Source organism: Zingiber officinale, chromosome 11B (assembly GCF_018446385.1).
Source record: "Zingiber officinale cultivar Zhangliang chromosome 11B, Zo_v1.1, whole genome shotgun sequence".
Taxonomy (NCBI): domain Eukaryota; kingdom Viridiplantae; phylum Streptophyta; class Magnoliopsida; order Zingiberales; family Zingiberaceae; genus Zingiber; species Zingiber officinale.
In genome coordinates this window covers 63143483-63166214 of record NC_056007.1, presented here as the reverse complement: position 1 = coordinate 63166214, position 22732 = coordinate 63143483, and the positions used below count along the sequence as shown (strand labels likewise).

The window sequence follows — 22732 nt, the reverse complement described above, 5'->3', positions numbered from 1 at the left end:
ACTGTATCAACACTAACCATATATAAAAAAGTTTGATTCCTTTTAGCAACCTTATTTTGATGTAGAGTTCTTAGGATTGTTATTTGTCTAATAATCTCTTTATCATTACATATTGTATTGAACTAATCAAATCAATATTCACCTCCACGGATAATGCACAAGGTTCTAACCTTATAATCCAATTGATTATCAATTTTGTTTAAATAGTATTTGAAGTAATCTAATGCTTCATATTTATGGAAAATCAAATGCACGTGACCAAAACGTGTAAAGTTATCAATAACTATAATAAAATAGGAACCTCCTTATCTAACTTTCACATTCATTGAACCATAAATATTCAAATGAATTAATTGCAATAGAGATTCAACTCTAATAGTCTTACTAAATGATTTCTTAATTACTTTTTCAACAAGACAATATTCACACATAGATAAGTTTATCATTGCATGAGTGTCTAGTAGGCCCCCTTTAGTTAATCTATTTATATATTCTTATCTGATATGTCCTAATCTAGCATGTCAAACTTTATCATTAACATCAGTATCATTAGTAAGAGCAATATTTGAAACAACCATTAATTCCATAATCATTATTAGATTCTACATTAAGAACTATGAAAGAATTTATTAAAAAAAACATATTCAATTAATATAGAGTTAATATGAAGTTCTAACAATGACTATAAAAGTTTATACAATATCTCAAATCAAAAAAGATAATTAACAAAAATCAAATTTCATCGAATCTCAAGAGCATAAAGGGCATCATGTAGAAATAAAGTACATCCATCATATGTTGGTTGCTACTCGGAAAACCTAATGGTTCCACTGTACAAAAATTTTGTACAAAGGTCTGAACCTTTTCCTAGCTACCATGTGTTTTTTTAAAATTAAACTTGGATCGCCTGCGGAACTTAACACGTTTGATCCAAAGTTTAATCTATTTGTTCTTTTAGGTTTAGACTCGGATCTCCTGCGGAACTTAACACGTTCGATCCAAATCACCTAGGTTATTAATTTCATTAAATATTAGTTTCCAAAATTGGCTCCCAGTACTGACGTGGCGAGGCACATAGCCTTCTTGGATATGGGAACAACCACCACCGACTAGACAAAGCCTTTTAAGGAAAGTTAATATTTAATTTCCTTAAATAACTTTAGGTCAACCAAAAAGAACAATCAAATCACAAGGAAAAGAAAAAATAAAAAAACACAACATCGAAAACAAATTCGAAATACTAGAATCGTATGCCTCTTGTATTTGGTATTATTTCCAAAAATAACTAGTATGATGCGGAAAGAAAAAATACTAGTTATACCTTTTAGAAAGACCTCTTGATCTTCTACCGTATTCCTCTTCTAACCTCGGACGTTGTGTGGGCAACGATCTTCCGAGATGAGAAACCACCAAAGCACCTTCTTCTCCTTTCTTCAAGTTTCGGCCAAGCACAATGCTTCCAAAAGATGAAAATCTTTTTCCACCAACCAAGCTCCAAGGGATGTAAGACTTTCTCTCCTTTTCTCCAAGCTATATCCGGCCACTTCTATGCCTCCAAGAGATGATGAAGTCTCGGCCACAAGAAGGAGAAGAGAGAAGGAGAAGGGGAACCTTTAGGGGCCGGCCACACCAAGGAAGAAAAGAGAGGAAGAAAAAGAATAGAGTCGTTTTAATGAAGCCTCCTCTACCCCCTCTTTTATAATCCTTGGTCTTGGCAAATAAGGAAATTTAAATAAAAACTTCCTTAATTCTTTTGCCATGAAAAGGAAAATTTATTTAATTAAAAATAATTTTCTCTTCTCCAATTTATTTGGTCGGCCACCTCTTTCCCCAAAACAAGGAGAGTTTTAATTAAAACAAAAATTAAAACTTCCTAATTTGTTTCTAGAAATTTAAAAATTTCTCCAATAATTTTAATCCCTTCATGATTGGTTAATAAAAAGAAATTTTATAAATTAAAATCTTTCTTTTAAACATGTGGATAATTTCCAAAAAGGAAAGTTATCTCTAAAAATTAAAATCTCCTTTCAATCTACAAATAAGGAAAGATATTAAATCTTTTCTTAATCTTTTGTAGAAACTAATAAAAGAGAATTTTTAATTTTTAAACTTTCTTTTAAATCATGAACATAATTAAAAGGAAAGTTTTTATCAAAATTAAAATCAATCTTTTAATCTACAAATAAGGAAAGAGATTTAGCTCTTCTATCTTTTGTAGAATCTTATAAAAGGAAAGATTTAAATTTTTAAACTCTCTTTTAAATTATGTTATCCACATAAGAAAAATTTTAAAAAAATAAAAATCCTTTTATTTTAATTTGGGCCGGCCACACCAAGCTTGAACCCAAGCTAGGGCCGGCCACCTTGAAGCACCCATGAACCAAACTTTAGCCGGCCCTAGCTTGGTCTCCAAGCTAGCTTGGTCGGCCCCTATGGGATGGGTAAGAAGGTGGGTATAGGTGGGTATAGTACTCTATAATTAAGAGGCTACGATAGGGACCGAGAGGAGGAATTGGATTTGGTCTCCCGATAAAATTAAGCATTCCGTGTTCGCCCCGAACACACAACTTAATTTTATCAATAATAATTCATTCCACTAGAGAATTATTATTGAACTACCGCACCAATCCCAAATTACATTTTGGGCTCCTTCTTATTATGAGTGTGTTAGTCTCCCTGTGTTTAAGATAACAAATATCCACTAATTAAGTAAGTTACTGACAACTCACTTAATTAATATCTAGCTCCAAGAGTAGTACCACTCAACTTCATCGTCATGTCGGACTAAGTCCACCTGCAGGGTTTAACATGACAATCCTTATGAGTTCCTCTTGGGAACATTCTCAACCTAGATCACTAGGACACAGTTTCCTTCTATAATCAACAACACACACTATAAGTGATATCATTTCCCAACTTATCGGGCTTATTGATTTATCGAACTAAATCTCACCCATTGATAAATTAAAGAAATAAATATCAAATATATGTGCTTGTTATTATATTGGGATGAAGAGCACACACTTCCATAATAACTGAGGTCTTTGTTCCTTTATAAAGTCAGTATAAAAGAAACGATCTCTAATGGTCCTACTCAATACACTCTCAGTGCACTAGTGTAATTATATAGTTAAGATAAACTAATACCTAATTACACTACGACCTTCCAATGGTTTGTTCCTTTCCATCTTGGTCGTGAGCTACTGTTTATAATTTATAAGGTACTGATAACATGATCTTCTGTGTGTGACACCACACACCATGTTATCTACAATATAAATTAATTGAACAACTACATTTATCATAAATATAGACATTTGACCAATGTGATTCTTATTTCTATATAAATGTTTATACCAAAAGCTAGGCTTTTAGTATACATCCTAACATCATATATATTTAGTTTGTAAGTGTCAATTATTTTGACTTCAATCCTTGCATTATTTCCCATATATATTCATTTGTTGTCAACTAGTACCCGACAGTACTCCATGAATATAACTCGCTCACGAGTTACACGGTTTGTTACACCCGATCTATAATCCATAAATGATAAGAATAGTTAACAGCACTAAACTTGCAACACAATGCTCATGAATGGAAATTAAACGTGGGTCTACCATTTTGGCTCACCACATTTCCAAGCGATGTGGTCTTTTTTGCCATAGTCAAAGCAAATCAATTTATTTTTAGGTTTCTTTCCATACTTCTTTCCTTTGAACTTCTTCTTGTTTGGGCATATCCCAGTAGCAACAACAGTACTAGCTTTCTTTCTCTTTCCCTTCTTGAATCATTTACTGTAAGATCTCACAAACCTAATTAAGAGAATTAATTGTAAAATTTTCAACGATCATATAAACACTAATTAAAGGATTAACTTACAAAGATTTTCTATGAATGTTAGACAATTTTTAAAATTTTAAATGAACTTGTATAACATACTCAAGGGGATAGAACAATTAAGCATGAGGGAGGCCAATTTTAATATCCAATTAAGTTAAGAGTGATCACCTTAATTACCCTAAGTTTATACTAACAATCTAGGTATAAAACCTAGTGTTCCCGATTCTTCACACAGCCTCCCGAAATCACCACCGTGTTGCTATCATCCTCTCCACCTCCGCTACTCTGACGAAGCTTCCACCGAGGATCGGGACTCCGGCCAAGCAGCTCCTCACGCCGACGAGCAACGGGGGACACGACGATCAGACACAGGAACATTCGCATACTTCCTGTCGGCGTTACCTCATGAGCTAGGGATTTCGGCAGCGACGCGAGAAGGAAGAGGCAAGTTCATCTATCTGTGATAATATGAAATCTGTGAGGTATAGGGATGGGAAACTTAGAAGATGTTGATGCGTTTGTTTCGATTGTTGAAATGTGTCACGATTTAGGTTTATGCTTTGAATTCGTGATTGTCGTGATGTTCTTACCGGATGGCAGATTTAATCGGAGTTTCGCATGGTTTCTAGATTTTGGTTGTGTCTTCTGTTATTGATGGAATTCGATTACCGGTGGATTGTTCAGTTTGTGATTCTTGTGGTGTTCGCTTGGCTATGAAAGGGTTCAGATTCAATTTCCTTCATGTGTTGATGCTGTGAGCTTCCTGTATGATACATGTTTGTTCAAATGCCTGAACGAGAAATTAATTGGTGGAATGAACTGTGTTTGGGGTTTTCTGTGGAGTTTTGGATTTGGTTTTGGTTCTGTGAGGTCTCTGAGTCGATTTAGAGGTTGATTTGTTCCTTCTTGGGTTACCATTTGATAGATTCCTGCTTGGTTTTGGAGTTTTGATTGGTTTCTGGGAGATTTGCTCTGTGCTAATGCTCAATTTTGCTTCATCAGAAAGGATTGGTTTATTATTGTCCGATCGGTTTTGGTTAGAAGAGTTTGGCTAGGGGTAGGGATAAGGTATTCTTGCATGGATTTGGGGCTTTTGAATGAATTCGATGTTGTTTGGCTTCTTCGGATAATTGTGGATCTCGTATGAAATCCATATGGCGTTGTTCTATTCTCCGATGGCTGTGTTGCTCTATCCTAGGGCTGATGGTTCTTCTATGTGTTTAGAGTGGTAGATCAGATTTTGAATAAACGAATTGGTTTTTGTTCTGGGATTTCGATGCAATTTGATGTTATTTCATTTCTGTGATTGGCCATGAGATTTCGATGCAAATTGATGTTATTACATTCAGTGATTGGCCATGGTTTCGTTGTGTTGTTTCTTTGATCAGTTGTGTTTATTGAGAAGTAAATTGGAAGATGTTAACATGATATGTGGTTTTGTGGGTAGATGTAGTGAGATATGAATTGATTTCAATGTAGTTCATGTTCCTTGTGAAGGCTTTGGGTTGTCCTGTAGGGCTGGTTTCGGATTTCATTGCAAGTATAAATTTTGATGCTTGATTCGGTGAATTGTTTCTGAGGTGGGATGTTCTTTCAGTAGTTTGGTAATGGTTGTGATTAGATTTAATGAGTGAAATGGGAAATCAAGTGGAGTTCCTTATCTAATTCCTTATGCTGTAAGTGTTAGGTTTTATTTGAGTTCCTTAAAATGTATGCATGCAGCTAGTATTAATGTAGTGATCTGATCTTTGTTTTGATTGCATGCTTTTATTATGGTCTGCTCTCTCTATACTGATATGCATGATTATATTGTGATCGGTTCTCAGTTCTGATACGCATGATTTATATTGTGTATTTTTTTTTTTATGTTATGTATGATTTGGATATGGAAAGGGTCCCTGTGAATGGGTATGTTTACTGAACAAATGAAATGGTTATGCATGATAAATTATTTACAATATGATGTAGATAGATTATGATTTCTTATGAAGCTAATTGGATGGGTATGAGCATATGTGGTGACAGTACGGGTTGGGTGTCCCGGGATGAGCTCCGGGGAGGGCCCTTCCAAACATGACTGATACTGTAATTTATTGTTAGCTTCGGTTATATGACTGCATGTTCTCTAGGAGGGACACCTCTAGGGTTATGGGACTGTTGACTGGCTCTAATTGTGGTTACCGGATATGTGACATATTCACCCTTATTAGCTATGTAGGAACTTTTACATACCTTTCTCCGGTTTACTGTATTTCAGATAATTTATATGTCTACTAGTTACTATACTTGTTACTTTATGGATATCACATTATTCATAGTGGATTGTACTTGCTGGGTTCGTAGACTCATGATGTCTACATTACAGGTGAGGGCATCACTCAGTATATGACGAAAGGCATACAGACGCAGTAGGCGAGGAGGCGAGATGGATGCATGACACTGTCCGGATGTTTAGGAGTGTAGAGTTTACTTGTTTCTTTGTGGGAGGCTCTTTGTATGTATAGGGAGATATTCGAGAATACATTGTTCTTATTTGTTGAACTCTTGTTGGGATGTTGTTATTTACATTGGATAGGATAGATCATTTGATGGAATGACACTATGGTTATATACATAGCAAATGTTGAGAGGGTTGCCAAAAAAAAAAAAACTTGAGGGATAATCTCGGGATGTTTTATTTACTCTTATTCTTGGATCCAGACACACTAATAGAACTTTCAGCTAGAAAAGTTTATCCAGAAATCCTTATGAATTCAATTTTCTCTGTCTCTAGTTCAATATAACGTGAGACATCAGTGAAAGTCTTGATACATTCACTGTGAGTTAGATTCTGTTTCATCATTTCCAAAGAATCAAAAAGAGAATGAATTACTACTTGAACTTATTATTCATCAATCAACTCATGACCAACTGTCTTTATCTCCTGAATCATGTTTGTCATTTCCCTTAGATGTTAGGTCATGGTAACATTCAGGAGCTTCTTGTGGCTATCAAACTTAATAGTCAGCTGTTGAAGCTTGTTTATACTCACTTCACTATATTTCTCTCTAAGGGCAACCCAGATAGCATGAGTTATTGGAAACTTCTCATATTCATACATCAGGTCATCAACCATAGAACTAATCAGTATATTCTTAGCAATAGAATCTTTCTTCTTTCATGTCTTATAAACATCAAGATCACGAATGTGTTGTGTCGTCGGATCATCAATAGGTTTATCCATAACCTGATTGATAGCTTCTAGAACTTCTTGTTCCTCGAAAACATATTATATCTTAACGTGACATATTTTATAGTTATCTCCATTTAATTTTTCTTTTTTATTGAGTTCAGTTATAATATTCTTAGTAGTTATAATCTAACATAAATAAACACATCATTTAATAATTCAGTGTAATCTATATGTATGCAATTCACGATTAATTCAATGTTAATCTGATTTAGTTTATAAAATTAAGTGATAAGTATGTTTCTACTCATCATTTGTATGATTCAATCTAACTAACATTAATTAATCATATTATATACAACCAATCAAATTTATAACAAATGAACATATCATTAATAGTAAACATGTTGTTAATAAATAACATTTTTTTAATCTGTTAACACATAACATTTTCAATTCTATTAACACATAAAAAAATATTTTCAAATTTCTTAACACATAACATAAAACTAAAAACAACTCTAAGAAACTAGATAGGTCATTACTATTCTCATTAGGGCTGACACTAGGACAGTAATAGATAGGTCATTATTATTCCCACTAAGACAAACATTAGCGCAGCAGTAATCAACACAAGTTCTATCTTTCTATTCTCAGCTGAACAGTGATATCAAGAAGGATGACATCAAAATTCATTTTAAAATTCTCATTTAAATCCTCTTATGGATCCTCCTCAATCTCACTAAAATTCTCTTGAGGAGGGGATGCAAATTTGCTTGGTCTACATAATGAATTATCTCATTCACCAACTCCACATACATGATACGCCTATCATAGTGTCCCCATACGTGATGTATTACTTCATTGAAGTGTATTAATAGTGATCATACCAATGCCTAGATCCGGTAATTATCTAGGATGAGAAAATCCTGCTGCTCAAGCCTCCAAAATAACCTATCTAGCCTTCTAATATGTCCTCTTACTCCATCAACATGATAATAAACTATCTCTTGGATAGCCTCCCTCGACTGTTTTTGTAATAAATCAGGTTGAATCATATTGTGTATAATATGTGCCATCTTGAATTGAAATAAATAAAGTTACTATAAAGCTGATAAACAAGTAATAAAACTAGTTTAATTCAATTCATGGCATGCATATAATCAACACATTAGAAAAAAAATGATTAATCAGGTTGGATAACGTCAAGCCTAGGGTGACCGGCTTGGCCCCACGAAAGTTTTCCACCAACCACCAAGGTAAATTAGGAAGTGCTCGTAGCAGGCAGCCCAGGAGCCCAGCATTCTTTAGTTGCGTACTCCATTTGGAGGAAAAATTCCTACAAATTCGTCATAGCTGGGGCTCAAACCGCGGGTACATGGGTGACAACTTGAATGCCCTACCGTTGCACCATAGTCCCGGGGGTGAAACTAAGGTAGGGTAAACTTTTTATAGTGACTGGATCCACCACTTCACGACCCCATACCCCAGAACCCCCGAAGGGATTTTTTGGAGAGTCTCAGTACTACTGGTTGATAAGATCCTGTGCAAGGGGAACTCAAATCCAGTACCTCAATCGACAGGTAACAACGTCCTATCCAAAGCACCCCTAAACACATTAGAGAACACACAAGCAAGCAATATACATAAAAATAATTTTCAAACTCCAATAATAATTTTCCCTTATTTATATTTGAATTTTCACAAAAAAATTAATAATTTTGAAGTATTCTGAAAATACTAAACAATTAGAAAACTTAATCTGAATTGACTCATGACCTTTACAAGCTCACATGCACCATCACACCCTCACATATGCGATGCATGTCGGTTGAACCTTGTATATGTCCATGTCTTCCATGGCACATTACATCTATGTCATGCACACTTGGAGTGATTGAGGGATATCATGAGCCTCTTTTATACCAATCTGATAACAGTCTGCTAATAAAGGGGTTCAACAATCATTGCCTTGAAAAACTAATTTGGTCCAATATCCTCATAAAAACTAATCTAATTGGACCTTTGCCCAAATCCAATTTTTCCAGGCCAAGCCCAATTAATTGAAACCCTCAATGAAGCATGAAAAAAAAAAGGATTTCATCATGCATTAATAAATAAAACAACTCCATCTTCTCTGTCAAAAAAATCTCCGTGGCAGTGGTCGTTGCGTTCGGGGCCCGGCGACAATAGCAAATCACGACACGATTGTGATTTCGCCCGACGACGACTGTAGATCGCGACATGCTCACAATTTCCCTCGGCAATGGCAGACGCAATGGAGCAAACTCTGTCGACGATACCTCTGTTGAAATTATAAACTAGATTAATTAAGTATTTAATATTGTGTGCATGAATATTAGAGGTCTTTTGGAGGATTCATGAATGACTCTTTGGATGATGCATGTATATCATTTAATATTGGTTCATGTATTTATGTAGATACATCTTGGGTATACCCTATAAATACCCTATAGATTTAACAATTTAGACATGAAGAAAATATGAAGAAATAGTTTCCTCCCATTTTGAGTGTTATAGTTTTTTAGTTTTTGCTCTTCATCTTCTAACAAAGTGGTATCAGAGCCACCATTTGTGTTTGGAGACAAAGCTTGAAGAAGATATCGAATGGAACCCCATTTGTTGTTCCATCTCTCACCAAGGAAAATTATGATAATTGGTGCATAAGAATGAAGGCTTTGCTTGGATCATATGAAGCTTGGGATCCTGTGGAGAATGGCGTTGATGAAAATGTGGCATCCGCTAAGAAGAAGGACCAAAAGGCGCTCACCCTCATCCATCAAAGTTTGGATGAAAAGATGTTCGAGAAAGTTGCTGCGGCAACTACTTCCAAGCAAGCATGGGAAACTCTTCAAGCTTCATTTAAAGGTGTTGATAAAGTGAAGAAGGTACGTCTCCAAACATTGAGAGGAGAGTTTGAATCTCTACGCATGAAGGATTTCGAATCCATTTCAGATTATTTTTCAAGAGTATTGGTTGTCACTAATCAATTGAAAAGATATGGAGATGATATGAAAGATGATCGAATTGTTGGAAAAATTTTGAGATCTTTGGATCCAAAATTTAATTATATCGTGGTTGCCATCGAAGAGTCTAAAGATCTAGACACCATGACCGTTGATGAACTTGCCGGATCTTTACAAGCACATGAAGAAAGATTGATAAAACCGGTTCAAGAATCGGTTGAACAAGCTTTGAAAGCAAAGCTATCATTGAAGGACACATCCCAAAGAGGTCGCGGACGTGGAAGATCTCGAGGGCAAGGCCAAGGTCGAGGTCGTGGTCATGGAAGAGGTGGACGAGGTGACAAAAACACCTCATATAATAATGAGAGGAGTCAAAACTTCAATCAAAGAAGAAGTCGTGGAAGAGGTAGAAGTCGTGGAGGCCATCAAATGAGGTATGACAAATCTGAAGTTGAGTGTTTTACTTGTCATTGTCTTGGCCACTATTATTGGGAATGTAGAAATAATATGGAGGAGATAAATAATTTTGCAGAGTGCAATGATGCAAAAGAAGATTTGGGTCCTACTTTGCTTCTAGCTTGCAAAAATGATCAAGATGAGAATGAAAGCACATGGTATCTTGATTCCGGTGCAAGTAACCACATTTGCGGAAGGAGAAATTTGTTCGTGGAACTTGATGAATCAACCAATGGAGATATAACTTTTGACGACTCTTCGAAAGTTCAAGTGAAAGGAAAAGGTACGATTTTGATTCGTTTAAAAGATGGAAGTCATCAATTAATTTCCAATGTGTTTTATGTGCCGTCTATGAAAAGTAACATTTTGAGTTTGGGCCAATTATTGGAAAAGAATTATGATATTCACCTAAAAGATAAATACTTGACATTGAAAGATGAAAGAGGAAGATTGCTTGCTAAGGTGCCCATGACAAAGAACCGAATGTTTTTGCTAAATATTCAAAGTGATGTTCCTATGTGTTTGAAATCTTGTTTCAAAGATTCATCTTGGCTATGGCACATGAGATTTGGGCATTTGAACTTCGATGGGCTGAAAATGATGAGCAAAGGAAGAATGGTGAAAGGATTGCCTTCCATAAACCATCCTAATCAACTTTGTGAAGGATGTCTTCTTGGCAAGCAAGCGAGAAAAGGTTTTCCCAAGGAGTCTTTAACAAGGGCTCAACATCCATTGGAGTTGATACACTCGGATGTGTGCGGACCAATCAAACCATCATCACTTGGTGAGAATAATTACTTTGTGCTTTTCATTGATGACTATTCTCGGAAAACTTGGGTGTATTTTTTGAAGGCAAAATCGAAAGTGTTTGGAACCTTCAAAAGGTTCAAATTAATGGTGGAGAAACATAGTGGCTATCAAATCAAAGCTCTTCGGTCTGATAGAGGTGGAGAATTCACATCTAATGAATTCAAGGTTTTCTGTGAAAAAAATGGCATTCATCGAACCATGACGACTCCATACTCACCACAACAAAATGGAGTAGTAGAGAGGAAGAACCGAACTATTCTGAACATGGTAAGGAGTATGTTAAAGAGTAAGAATATGCCAAATAAATATTGGGCCGAAGCTGTCTCTTGTGCAGTATACTTGATGAATCGGTGTCACACCAAAAGTGTTCATGGTATGACACCTCAAGAAGCTTGGAGTGGATACAAGCCAAGTGTTTCACACTTGGGGGTTTTTGGAAGCATTGCCTACACACATGTTCATGATGAGAAAAGAACAAAGCTTGATGATAAAAGTGCAAAGTATCTCTTCATCGGCTATGATCAAAGCTCTAAAGGGTACAAGTTGTATAATCCAAGCAATGGGAAGATTGTCATAAGCAGAGATGTGGAGTTCGATGAAACAGGTGTTTGGGAGTGGAGTACTACAAAGAAAGAGAGGGGATATAGTTCTTTCCTTGACGATGATGAGGGGGAAGAAGGCATGGCACCACCTAATACTCCACCACCAACACCACCGCCACAAGATTCACAAACAAATGAAGCAAGCTCAAGTGAAGGGCCTCAAAGATTCAGAAGTTTGAGTGACATTTATGATGCCACTGAAGAGGTAAATGTTGGTGATTTTACTCAATTTTGCTTACTAGAAGAAACTGAGCCTATAAGTTATGATGATGCCGCTCATGATAAAAATTGGAGAAATGCCATGAATGAAGAAATCAAGGCAATTACAAAGAATGATACATGGGAGCTAGTATCATTACCGAATGGAAAGAACACAATTGGTGTGAAGTGGGTGTACAAAATAAAGAGAAATGCGCAAGGCGAGGTTGAAAAATACAAAGCAAGATTGGTTGCCAAGGGGTACAAGCAAAAGGTCGAAATTGACTATGATGAGGTATTTGCACCTGTTGCTCGTCTTGAAACAATTCGGTTGATCATTTCTATTGCAGCTCAAAACTGTTGGAGAATCCATCAAATGGATGTCAAATCCGTATTTTTGAATGGAGACTTGGAGAAAGAAGTCTATATTGATCAACCTTTGGGTTATGTAGTGCCTAACGAAGAAAATAAAGTGCTAAAATTGAAGAAGGCTCTCTATGGCTTGAAGCAAGCCCCTCGTGCTTGGAATAGCAGAATTGATAAATATTTTCAAGCAAATGGTTTTATCAAGTGTCCACATGAACATGCCCCTCGTGTGGATGACTTAATTTTTACAGGAAACAATCCAAAGATGTTTGAAGATTTCAAGAGAGCTATGACAAAGGAGTTTGTGATGACGGATATTGGCATAATGTCCTACTATCTTGGGATTGAAGTGAAGCAATGAGATGATGGCATATTTATTTCTCAAGAAAGATATGCTAAAGAAATTCTCAAGAAATTTGATATGAATAATTGTAAGCTGGTCGGGACACCCGTGGAGTGTGGAATCAAGCCACACAAGAATCAAGATGGTGAAAAAGTTGATCCAACTTTATTCAAGAGTCTTGTTGGAAGCTTGAGGTATTTAACCTGTACTAGACCGGATATTCTTTTTGGCGTTGGACTTGTGAGTCGTTACATGGAAGCTCCTACTACTTCACATTTGAAAATTGCCAAAAGAATTCTTCGCTACATCAAAGGTACAATTAATTATGGTATCTTGTATGCTTTCTCGGACAACTTTATGCTTGTTGGCTATTGTGATAGTGATTGGGCCGGTGATATTGATAGTCGAAAAAGTACTACTGGGTTTGTTTTCTTTATGGGAAATTCAGCTTTTACTTGGAATTCTAAGAAGCAACCTATTGTGACTCTTTCTACTTGTGAGGCGGAGTATGTAGCTGCTACTTCTTGTGTTTGCCATGCTATTTGGCTAAGGAGTTTGTTGAAAGAATTGAATCTGTCACAAGAAGATCCAACGGAGATTTATGTTGATAATAAATCTGCAATTGCATTGGCCAAGAATCCGGTGCTTCATGAAAGAAGCAAGCATATTGATACAAGGTATCATTTTATTCGAGATTGTATATCGAAGGAAGAAGTGAAGCTTGAATACGTGAAGTCACAAGATCAAGTTGCCGATATCTTCACGAAACCGTTGAAATTTGATGATTTCAAGAAGCTACATTTTTTAATTGGAGTAATAAATCTAGTTTAAGAGAGGATGTTGAAATTATAAACTAGATTAATTAAGTATTTAATATTGTGTGCATGAATATTAGAGGTCTTTTGGAGGATTCATGAATGACTCTTTGGATGATGCATGTATATCATTTAATATTGGTTCATGTATTTATGTAGATACATCTTGGGTATACCCTATAAATACCCTATAGATTTAACAATTTAGACATGAAGAAAATATGAAGAAATAGTTTCCTCTCATTTTGAGTGTTATAGTTTTTTAGTTTTTGCTCTTCATCTTCTAACAACCTCCACCATTGAACAGGTGCCTTGAGGCATCTGATTCTTTGATCGAATTTCGACCGTAAAATTGTGCGTAGAAGAATTTCAACACGGAGGGATTTTCATGAATTTAAAACATCATATATGATACCATTGTTGAATCAAATGTATAAAAAATATAAAACTGTAAACACTTACAATGATTCTTTGTTGATGTTATTCTTCGTGATTGTCGTCTGGAGGACGATTACAAAAATCGAACAACCCTTCCAATGGACGAACCAAATCCTCCTCTCAAGTTTAGATGTTCTCTTGCAGGAAAAGAAAGCAACTTTTTTTTTTTTGGACGGACGTGATATATTATGACGGCAAAAGGCGAATACGCTCGTCCCCAACGTCCCCGCCAACCCGTCCCAGGGCCAACACGGAGGAGGTAAATCACGAGCGGCTACTAACCTTTGGAATAGTGACTAACACATAAGGGAGGCATTTACCTTGACTTTATCGAGATTCGAACCTCAGACCTTATGGTGGCAGTACCTCATGTGCTAGTCACTAGACCCATCTGAGAGGACGGACGTGATATATTATGGAGTATACGTAGGGTAAGTAGATAGTTTTGATAATGGGACATATCTCTCACAATCAACATGGAAGTGGCAGGAAAATTTCTTTGTTTTTTATCACTTTTCCTTGCTTATGTGATCGCCAACGAAATAGCAACAAATATTCAATGAGTTTTAGAATGCGGATGTCGAGAGAGACGAGACGATTATAGGAGATACTAATTGAACATGCGACTGTGAGGCGTAATAAAATATAATTCTGGTAGAGATTTTAAGATGGACTAGACTGCTTAGAGGTGTGGAGACAACGACCATAGAGATTTAGAGTTTAAATAAAAATTTAACCATGTTGGAGAATTTTTGTTTTTTTTTTCCTAACTTTTATTTTATATTGAGGATGCACTTATCCTTTCTAATAAAATTATCTAAAAACTAAATTAACTATTTAAACATTAATAAAAACAATATGCAGAATTATAAATTAAAATTTTCTCACTGCTGCAAACGTCTGCTAACAAATTGAAGTTAAATAAGCTATCATGATTTATTCCCTTTCAAAGGGCGTGGAATCGACTCCTAAGGTGAATATTTCACAAATGTCTATTTCATCGTGAACAAATTAAAGCTTTGAACTCTATGAATGCCCGTGGATCTATGGTGTGACGCAAAAATATTAAATTATCATTTAGATATTTATGATTTAAATCTCAGTTATATTGTATTTATAGGGATGTTGGTTACTCGATATTGTTTCGGTCACACAACAAGCGTACATAAAGAAGATCATTCGACGAGGATCATTCAACAATACATAAGGTCCTAAGATTAATAATTTTGTACAATAAAGAGAAACACACATTTCAACTATCACTAGAGAAAAATGGCTGATTTAATGTAGTTCCGATTCAAGCTACGAAAGATTTGAGGCTTTAAGGTTTCCGAATTTTATAATCTTTCAAATTATTTTGAAATTATGGATTTAGGAACCTTAAACAACTATCCTTTTGAGCTTTATTCGGTCCGAACAAGTTTCTGTTCTTGGATTTGTCGCATGAAATCAGTCGTCTTCTTCCAGCTATGCATTTAGGGTTTAAACGCGTACGAGACGAGTAATTTAAAGATATTTCAGATATTCTATTTTATTGAAGTTTTATATATTAAAAAAAATTAAGATTAAAATTTGAAAAAGTTCCGCCGTTGCCGGGGATCGAACCCGGGTCTCCCGCGTGACAGGCGGGGATACTCACCACTATACTACAACGACTTTGTTGCTATGCCGTTAGTTATTTAATCCTTATTATAATATTTTATAAGGGATCATAAACCAAAGGCAAAAGTGAATGGGTTCCAACTTTAAGTAAGGTAACTACGGTCAAACGAATGACAACGCTTCATGTTCAATTTTAAGAGGAAAATCTAACTCTATAAGAAATCTTCTATCTTTAATTTTGTAATCACTATATTAAATAAGAATATTTCTTGTTCGGGGAAACAATGAGGCTAAATCCCTTCAAATCATATCCTGATAGAATTTAATTATATGATATCCGGATTTTTTATCCATATTTTTTTTAATCGGGAGATAATTATAATTTAATTGAGATCATAATTAATTGTAATTCTTCTTTAGATTCATTTTCTTATCTAGGTTATAGTTTAGATCAAGGTGGGAGGTTATCCAAAGGCCACCGGAGATGGGCGGGCGGGCAGACTGTTGAGCGGAGGAGGCCTCCGGTCGACTTCAAACCGTCTATCCCGACTCAAACTATAATTTGGATGGAAAGATGAACTCAAAAAGAAATCGCAATCAATTGTGACCAAATCAAAACTACAATTACATCATGGATCATCTCCTACAAGAGATGAATGATGGGATCCGGTCTTTAATTCTCTTCGCATTGATAAGAATCTAATTGTATCGCATTTACAATTAAACCAAATAAACATTTTAGTATAATTAAGACTATTGCTTATTTATCACTTGCAAAAAATTCATACGCTGACATAAAAAAAAAAAATATGAAACATTGATTATATATTTATATTAGTCATCAAATTGTGCTGTTTTAACTTAGTTTGATGGTAGATCGAATAAAAATCTTGCTCCATCATTAACTTATATACAAAACTTCGGTAGTATATATAATTTAATTTTTTTATTATATTTATAAATATTTTCTTTAATCTCTTTCTATAATTCACACATTTGACTCTAATTAATACAGCTCTTACGGTGTATTAATTAGAGATTATTTTTAATAATTTTAGTTATCCATATCAACTAAAATCCTATTTAATTTAGATAATTAATGATTTTCGAGTAATAATTCATGTGTAATTTTGAATCAGAAAATTTAAAAAAAATGATGTTTTTTTATACCTGAATTTATAAAATTTTGTAGCAAAAAATATTCTATGATATTTACACTTTGGGATAAAAAAAACTTTTAAATTTTTATAATAAAAATTTTATTTTAAATTATAAAAATTATATATATATATATATATATATATATATATATATATATATATATATATATATATATATATATATATATAAAACAGTTGAAAAAAATACTAAAAAATATATTATTGATTTTATAACCGAGGATAATATAATAAAATATTAAATTATGTTATATATTAAAATTTATAAACAAATAAATTATTATTGTATTATATAAGTTGAGTTAAATAATATTATGTTATATTTTATTTTTTATAATTTTAATTATATAATTATCAAATAATTACATATTTAAAATTATACATGATACTTAAATACATGACAAATGTGCCACTAAGTCTTGCCTAGACATTACATAGATCCATATGGGATTGACGTGGAGGTGAATAAAGGCTTAAATGGTATGTCCTTTAACTCGGTCAATAAAAATTCCGTCTGGCATGATCTTGACTTAGTCAACAACGACTCTGCATGACAAATTTTTTTTTTTTTTTTGACTCGGTCAAAATAGATTCACTTAAAGTTTCAAGTGTATTTGATTTAGTTCGGATCCCCTTTTCTTATTCAGGGCCGGCATATCATCGAGAGCTCTGACTCAAAGCTTTCGATTTTTGAGGCCCCAAATTCGATATATATATATATATATTATAGTTTAATAAAAATTAAAAAATTATATTTTATTAGCTTGTGTTAATAAATGTTAAAAAGATTAAATTATATATATAGTTAGAATCTTTTTAATAAACGTTGAATATATGTTATTAAAATTTAAGAAAATATTTTTAAAAAAAATGAAAGAAAAAAAGGAATGGTCAAATGGGTAGCATGTTTCTTTTCCAAGACAAATTTTCCTTTCCAAGGCAGTACAGTAAGATTGAACGTTTTTTACTTTAAACCATTGAAGCAGTATCTTTTCATCCATGCTTTGAACCTTTGAAGCAGCACACCTAACACCTTCGATCCTTGCTTTGAACGTTTGAAGCAGCAACTTTGATCCTTGCTTGAACCTTTAAGCAGCAATAAAGGTGCTGACTCTTGTAGATATCAGAAATCGATCATTGCTTTATTGCTTGAACCTTTGAAGCAGCACACCTAACACCTTCGTTTTTTTTTACTTTGAAAAAAAACGAAGGAAGCTCTGGTTCCGGTACTGTCTCTCGTTTTGTCTTCTTTTTTTTTCTTTTATCCTTTTTACACTATTGTTTTGCAAAAATTTTCTTTCTGTTTTCTTGATCGATCATAGTCATGTGATTTTATCCTCGCAACTGCAGGTCCACACGCTGCAGTTTGTAGCCTGTAGGAGTCGGAGATCTTCTTGATCAAGAAAACTGTCGATTTTGAAGGAGGAGAGTTACCGAGCACAATTTCATCTGAGAAAAATCAGCTTGAATTATGAATTTGCGCTTGAAAAGTAAAGGCCGTCAGCTTTTGAATCTGATCAGTGATCGTGCCAACAAGATTTGCAATCAAATTCCAATCTCACCTGACTCATCGTAGTAGGTAAAAATTGCTTTGCAATCTGGTCAAAGTAGTTTATGATTGCATATGATTTTAGTTCTAGTATCTTGATTCTGAACGTCATATCTTATCCTCAGATTCATACAAGAAAAGGAACGCCTAGAGTGTGATTTTTCTTAGAATTTGCATACTTGTCACAGTTAGAACCTATCTCAAGAATACACTCTTTTTTCCTTTTGCAAGTTCTTGCATCATGATTTTTGATATCTAACTTTTTCCGACAAACATTAATCCGAGTAAAATTAGTTTGGGGCACAAAAATTCTTTGTTCAACTGTCAGTCGAAAAGTGGAAGTGATGGCTCATTAAATCCATCCTCCTTATTAGCTAATGGTCTTATTTTGGGAGAAATGGGTATTTTAGGCATGAGTCTATTTCCGAGTTTGTCTTGGTTGAGAGTTGAGACCTTTTTAAAAACGACACTAATCCCTTGTAATCCCTTTGTCTTGGTGTTATATCATGCAGTGTACCTGATCTTATAATAAAATGACTGAGTGTTTTTTTGGTTACTGCGACTTCTAACATCTGTTTCACTCTTGTAATTTCAATTATTTTAAGCACTATCATACTCAGTAAAAGGTGCTTGCAGTGAACCTGATCTGATCAGTGATCGTGTCAACAGGATTTAGAGGCCATTTTTGGGAATTTTCAGCCACAGTGGAGGTGATTTACTGATTTTCTTTCTCCCTTTTATAGCTTTTGACTTTGGTTTCTAGATGGTCGAGTCAGTGACTCATGTTTGAGTTCCTCTAGGGAAGAAGTGTTTGGATTTATGCTCGAAGAGTAAAATTGTTGTCGTGTTACGAGTTCCATCTCGCAGTGATCTTTGCCTTAGATCTGTTGTTCAGCTGGAAATTATTGCAAAACTGACATCTATCGATTGATTCAAGCATAAACCAGGTTTTATTGCTCTTTTACTATTATTTTCACTACTTGTCTTTATTTCGTTGCTACTTGCTAGCTTTGTTTCTAGTTTTGTATGTTTTATTTTTACACTTAAAATTTGTATTACAAGCATGTTTTCAAAGAAATATCTATCTGGGAGTCAGAAAAGAAACAAAAGAAAAAGAGTAGAAGAGATTATTAAAACTCAGAAAGGTGCTCTTCATAAATTTTTTAAAAATAGCTCTTCAATTGAAGATTCAGTTGATGAATTACAAGAAGAAAATCAAGAACTAAATGATTATGCAATAGATGAGCAACAACTAAGTAATCAAGAAAAACTAAATGATTATGTAACAAATGAGCAACAACTGAGTAATCAAGAAGAACTTAATAATCATACAATCAATGAGCAGAAAGAATTGATAGAAAATGATGACAATAATCATGCAATGAATGAGCAAGAAGAATTGAAAGAAAATGATGATAATGATTTGAATGTAGAAGTTGGTAATATAATTGAGAATGAAAATGAGTTAGAGAAAACTGATCATGTTTTGGATATATATGATCCAAGATCTTGGGATAACATTGATAATAAAACAAGAGATCTTTTGGTAGAGAAAGGTCCTATAAGAGAAAGTAATCTTAAGTTTACTATAGATGAGTTTTCAAGACATTTTTCATATTCTTATTACACAAGAAAATTACCAAATGGAGAGAATCAAGATAGAAAATGGCTTGTATACTCAAAAGATGCAAACAAAGTATATTGTTTTTGTTGCAAATTGTTTAAATCAGTGAAAAATAAAAGTTTGTTGGCAATTGAAGGTTTGAATGATTGGAAACGTTTAAGTGATAGACTTAGATAACATGAGAATGGTATTGAGCATATTACTAACATGAGAACTTGGATTGATTTGGAAATTAGATTGAAAAAGAATGAAACAATTGACAAAGAGATCCAAGTGCAAATTAAGAAAGAGAAAGAACATTGGAAACTTGTTTTAGCTAGGATTATTTCTGTTGTGAAATATCTTGCTAAACGTAATTTGGCTTTTCGTGGGGATAATGAAAAAATTTACCAAAGTAGTAATGGTAACTTTTTGGGGCTACTTGAATTAATTGCAGAATTTGATTTGGTAATACAAGAGCATTTTAGACGCATTCAAAATAATGAGATTCATTATCATTACCATAGTCATAAGATTCAAAATGAGTTGATTTTTATATTAGGTTCTAAAGTCAGAAGTACTATAATTGAAAAAATAAAAGAGGCAAAATATTTTTTAGTGATACTTGATTGTACTTCAGATGCAAGCCACCATGAGCAAATGACTTTGATAATTCGATGTATGGATGTCTTAGCTTGTCCTATAAAGGTAAATGAGTATTTTATAGAGTTTTTAAAAGTGGATGATACATCTGGATTATCACTTTTTAATGAAGTACAATTTGTTTTAGAAACCCTTGGACTTGATATTGATAATGTGAGGGGGCAAGGTTATGATAAAGGTTCTAATATGAAAGGTAAAAATAAAGGTGTACAAAAGAAATTTCTTGAAATAAATCCAAAAGCATTTTATATGCCATGTGCTTGTCATTCTCTTAATTTAACAATTTGTGATATGGCAAATTCTTGTGTTAAGGCTGTGTCATTTTTTGGAGTTGTGCAACGCATGTATACTTTATTTGCTAGTTCTACAAAAAGGTGGAAGATTTTACAAGATCATGTTAATCAATTAACTCTAAAGTCATTGTCAACAACAAGATGGGAAAGTCATGTTAATAGTATCACAGCCATAATAACTCAGCCAAATGAGATAAGAGAAGCTTTATATGAATTATCAAAAGTTAGTGAAGGTGCTAAGACTAGGAGTGAGGCTGAATCTTTAGTAACACATGAACTTGAAAGTTTTGAATTTTTGTTGGGCATGATTATATGGCATAACATTTTGAAAAAAAATTGAATTGATTAGTAAAAAGTTGCAATCTAAAGATATGCAAATTGATATTGCAATAAAGATTTTGTGAGGATTGATTTCTTATTTTGAAAGATATAGGGAGGAAGGTTTCCAATCTGCAATGACATTAGCGAAAGAGATTGCATCTAAAATGGAAATTGATCCTATTTTTCCTCAAAAACGTACAATTCATAGAAAGAAACAATTCGCTGAAAATTATCATGAAGAGATTTCACAATCTGCTGAAGAATCTTTTAGGATTAATTATTTTATTGTTGTCGTTGATATTGCTATTTCCTCTTTAAAAACTAGATTTGAACAAATAGAAATCTTTGAAAACATTTTTGGTTTTCTATTCAATCCTAAAAAATTTCTTTTAATGAATGATAATAGATTGTATGAGTGTTGTAATAATCTTCAAGTTGCTCTAAAATATAATGACAAGTCTGATATTGATGCTGATGATTTATTTTCTGAATTGCAAGTGTTACAAATGTATTTACCAACAGAAATAAAGTCAGCTTTTGAAGTTCTTGAGTTTGTAAAAGTCTTGTATTGTTTTCCTAATATTTCCATTGCTTATAGAGTTTTGTTAACTATACCCATTACTGTAGCATCAGCAAAAAGAAGTTTTTCTAAACTAAAATTGATAAAATCTCACTTGCGTTCAACTATGTCTCAAGATAGATTAAATGGCTTGGCAATTTTATGCATTGAAAATGAGGTGTTAGAAAAACTTGATTTGGAAGACCTTATTGATGATTTTGCTTCTCAAAATGCTAAAAGATCTAGATTTTTTCAATGATTATTTGATACTTGTTTTCTTTTTGTATTTGTAGGGACTGCACTTTTGGAGAAACTTGAGAAATATATTTTGTATGGTGTTGTATTTTTTGGAGAATCTTGAGAAATATATTTTGTATGGAGTTCGTCATATTTTAAATAAAATATATTGTTTTTTAAGTTTTATTATTAAACTCTATTCAAATTGTGTGTAAGTAAAAAAAAGAATTATAGGGCCTCTTTTTCTCTTTTCGCCAAGGGCCCATAAATATAAAATACCGAAAATGGGCAAGTCACCATAAGGGAATTTTTTGAAATTTTTAGAATTTTTTCTGGAATTTTTAGGAGCTCGTATGGCTCAGGTTTACGGGGATAAAATTGGGTCATGGGAAAACCTGTTTAGGCTACCCTATTTAAGAGAGGAAAAGTTTAATTTTTATTTTTTTTTCTTTTCCCTCTTATGGTGTCGTGCCCTAGCCCGACGTCGCCTTCTTCCCTAAGCACCCGACGGTTTCCTTCTTCCCAAACCATCGATGTCAATTCTTCTTCTCCTCCTTCCCTATTTCTTTCCCCCTGTCGTGCCCTAGCCATCTTCTCGCCGTGTGCTCAAGGTCTTCTTTCCCTCTCCCTGCTCAAGTCAAGATTGCAGCAACGAGACGAGGTCAAGCTTGCCCGCGTCGCCCACCTTCGATTCCCTCAC

At 34.0% G+C, this 22732-nt stretch overlaps 1 protein-coding gene and 1 non-coding gene across 2 annotated transcripts; one reads left to right on the top strand and one right to left on the bottom strand.

Moving 5' to 3' along the window:
* Window positions 1–15611: 15611 nt before the first annotated feature.
* On the bottom strand, window positions 15612–15683 carry TRNAD-GUC. Its single transcript has one exon. It is a non-coding gene; the product is annotated as a tRNA-Asp (tRNA).
* A 2136-nt stretch (window positions 15684–17819) lies between these two features.
* LOC122033535 (zinc finger MYM-type protein 1-like) lies at window positions 17820–22307 on the top strand. Its single transcript, XM_042592580.1, has 4 exons — window positions 17820–18033; window positions 18158–18386; window positions 18993–19066; window positions 19157–22307. The coding sequence occupies exon 4, from the start codon at window positions 20188–20190 to the stop codon at window positions 21253–21255; it is 1068 nt and encodes a 355-aa protein (XP_042448514.1). The 5' UTR covers window positions 17820–18033; window positions 18158–18386; window positions 18993–19066; window positions 19157–20187; the 3' UTR covers window positions 21256–22307.
* The last annotated feature ends 425 nt before the right edge of the window (window positions 22308–22732 follow it).

Coding starts and splice junctions, on each gene's coding strand:
- LOC122033535 (XM_042592580.1), top strand. CDS start 20,188: ATGAGAACTTGGATTGATTTGGAAATTAGATTGAAAAAGAATGAAACA.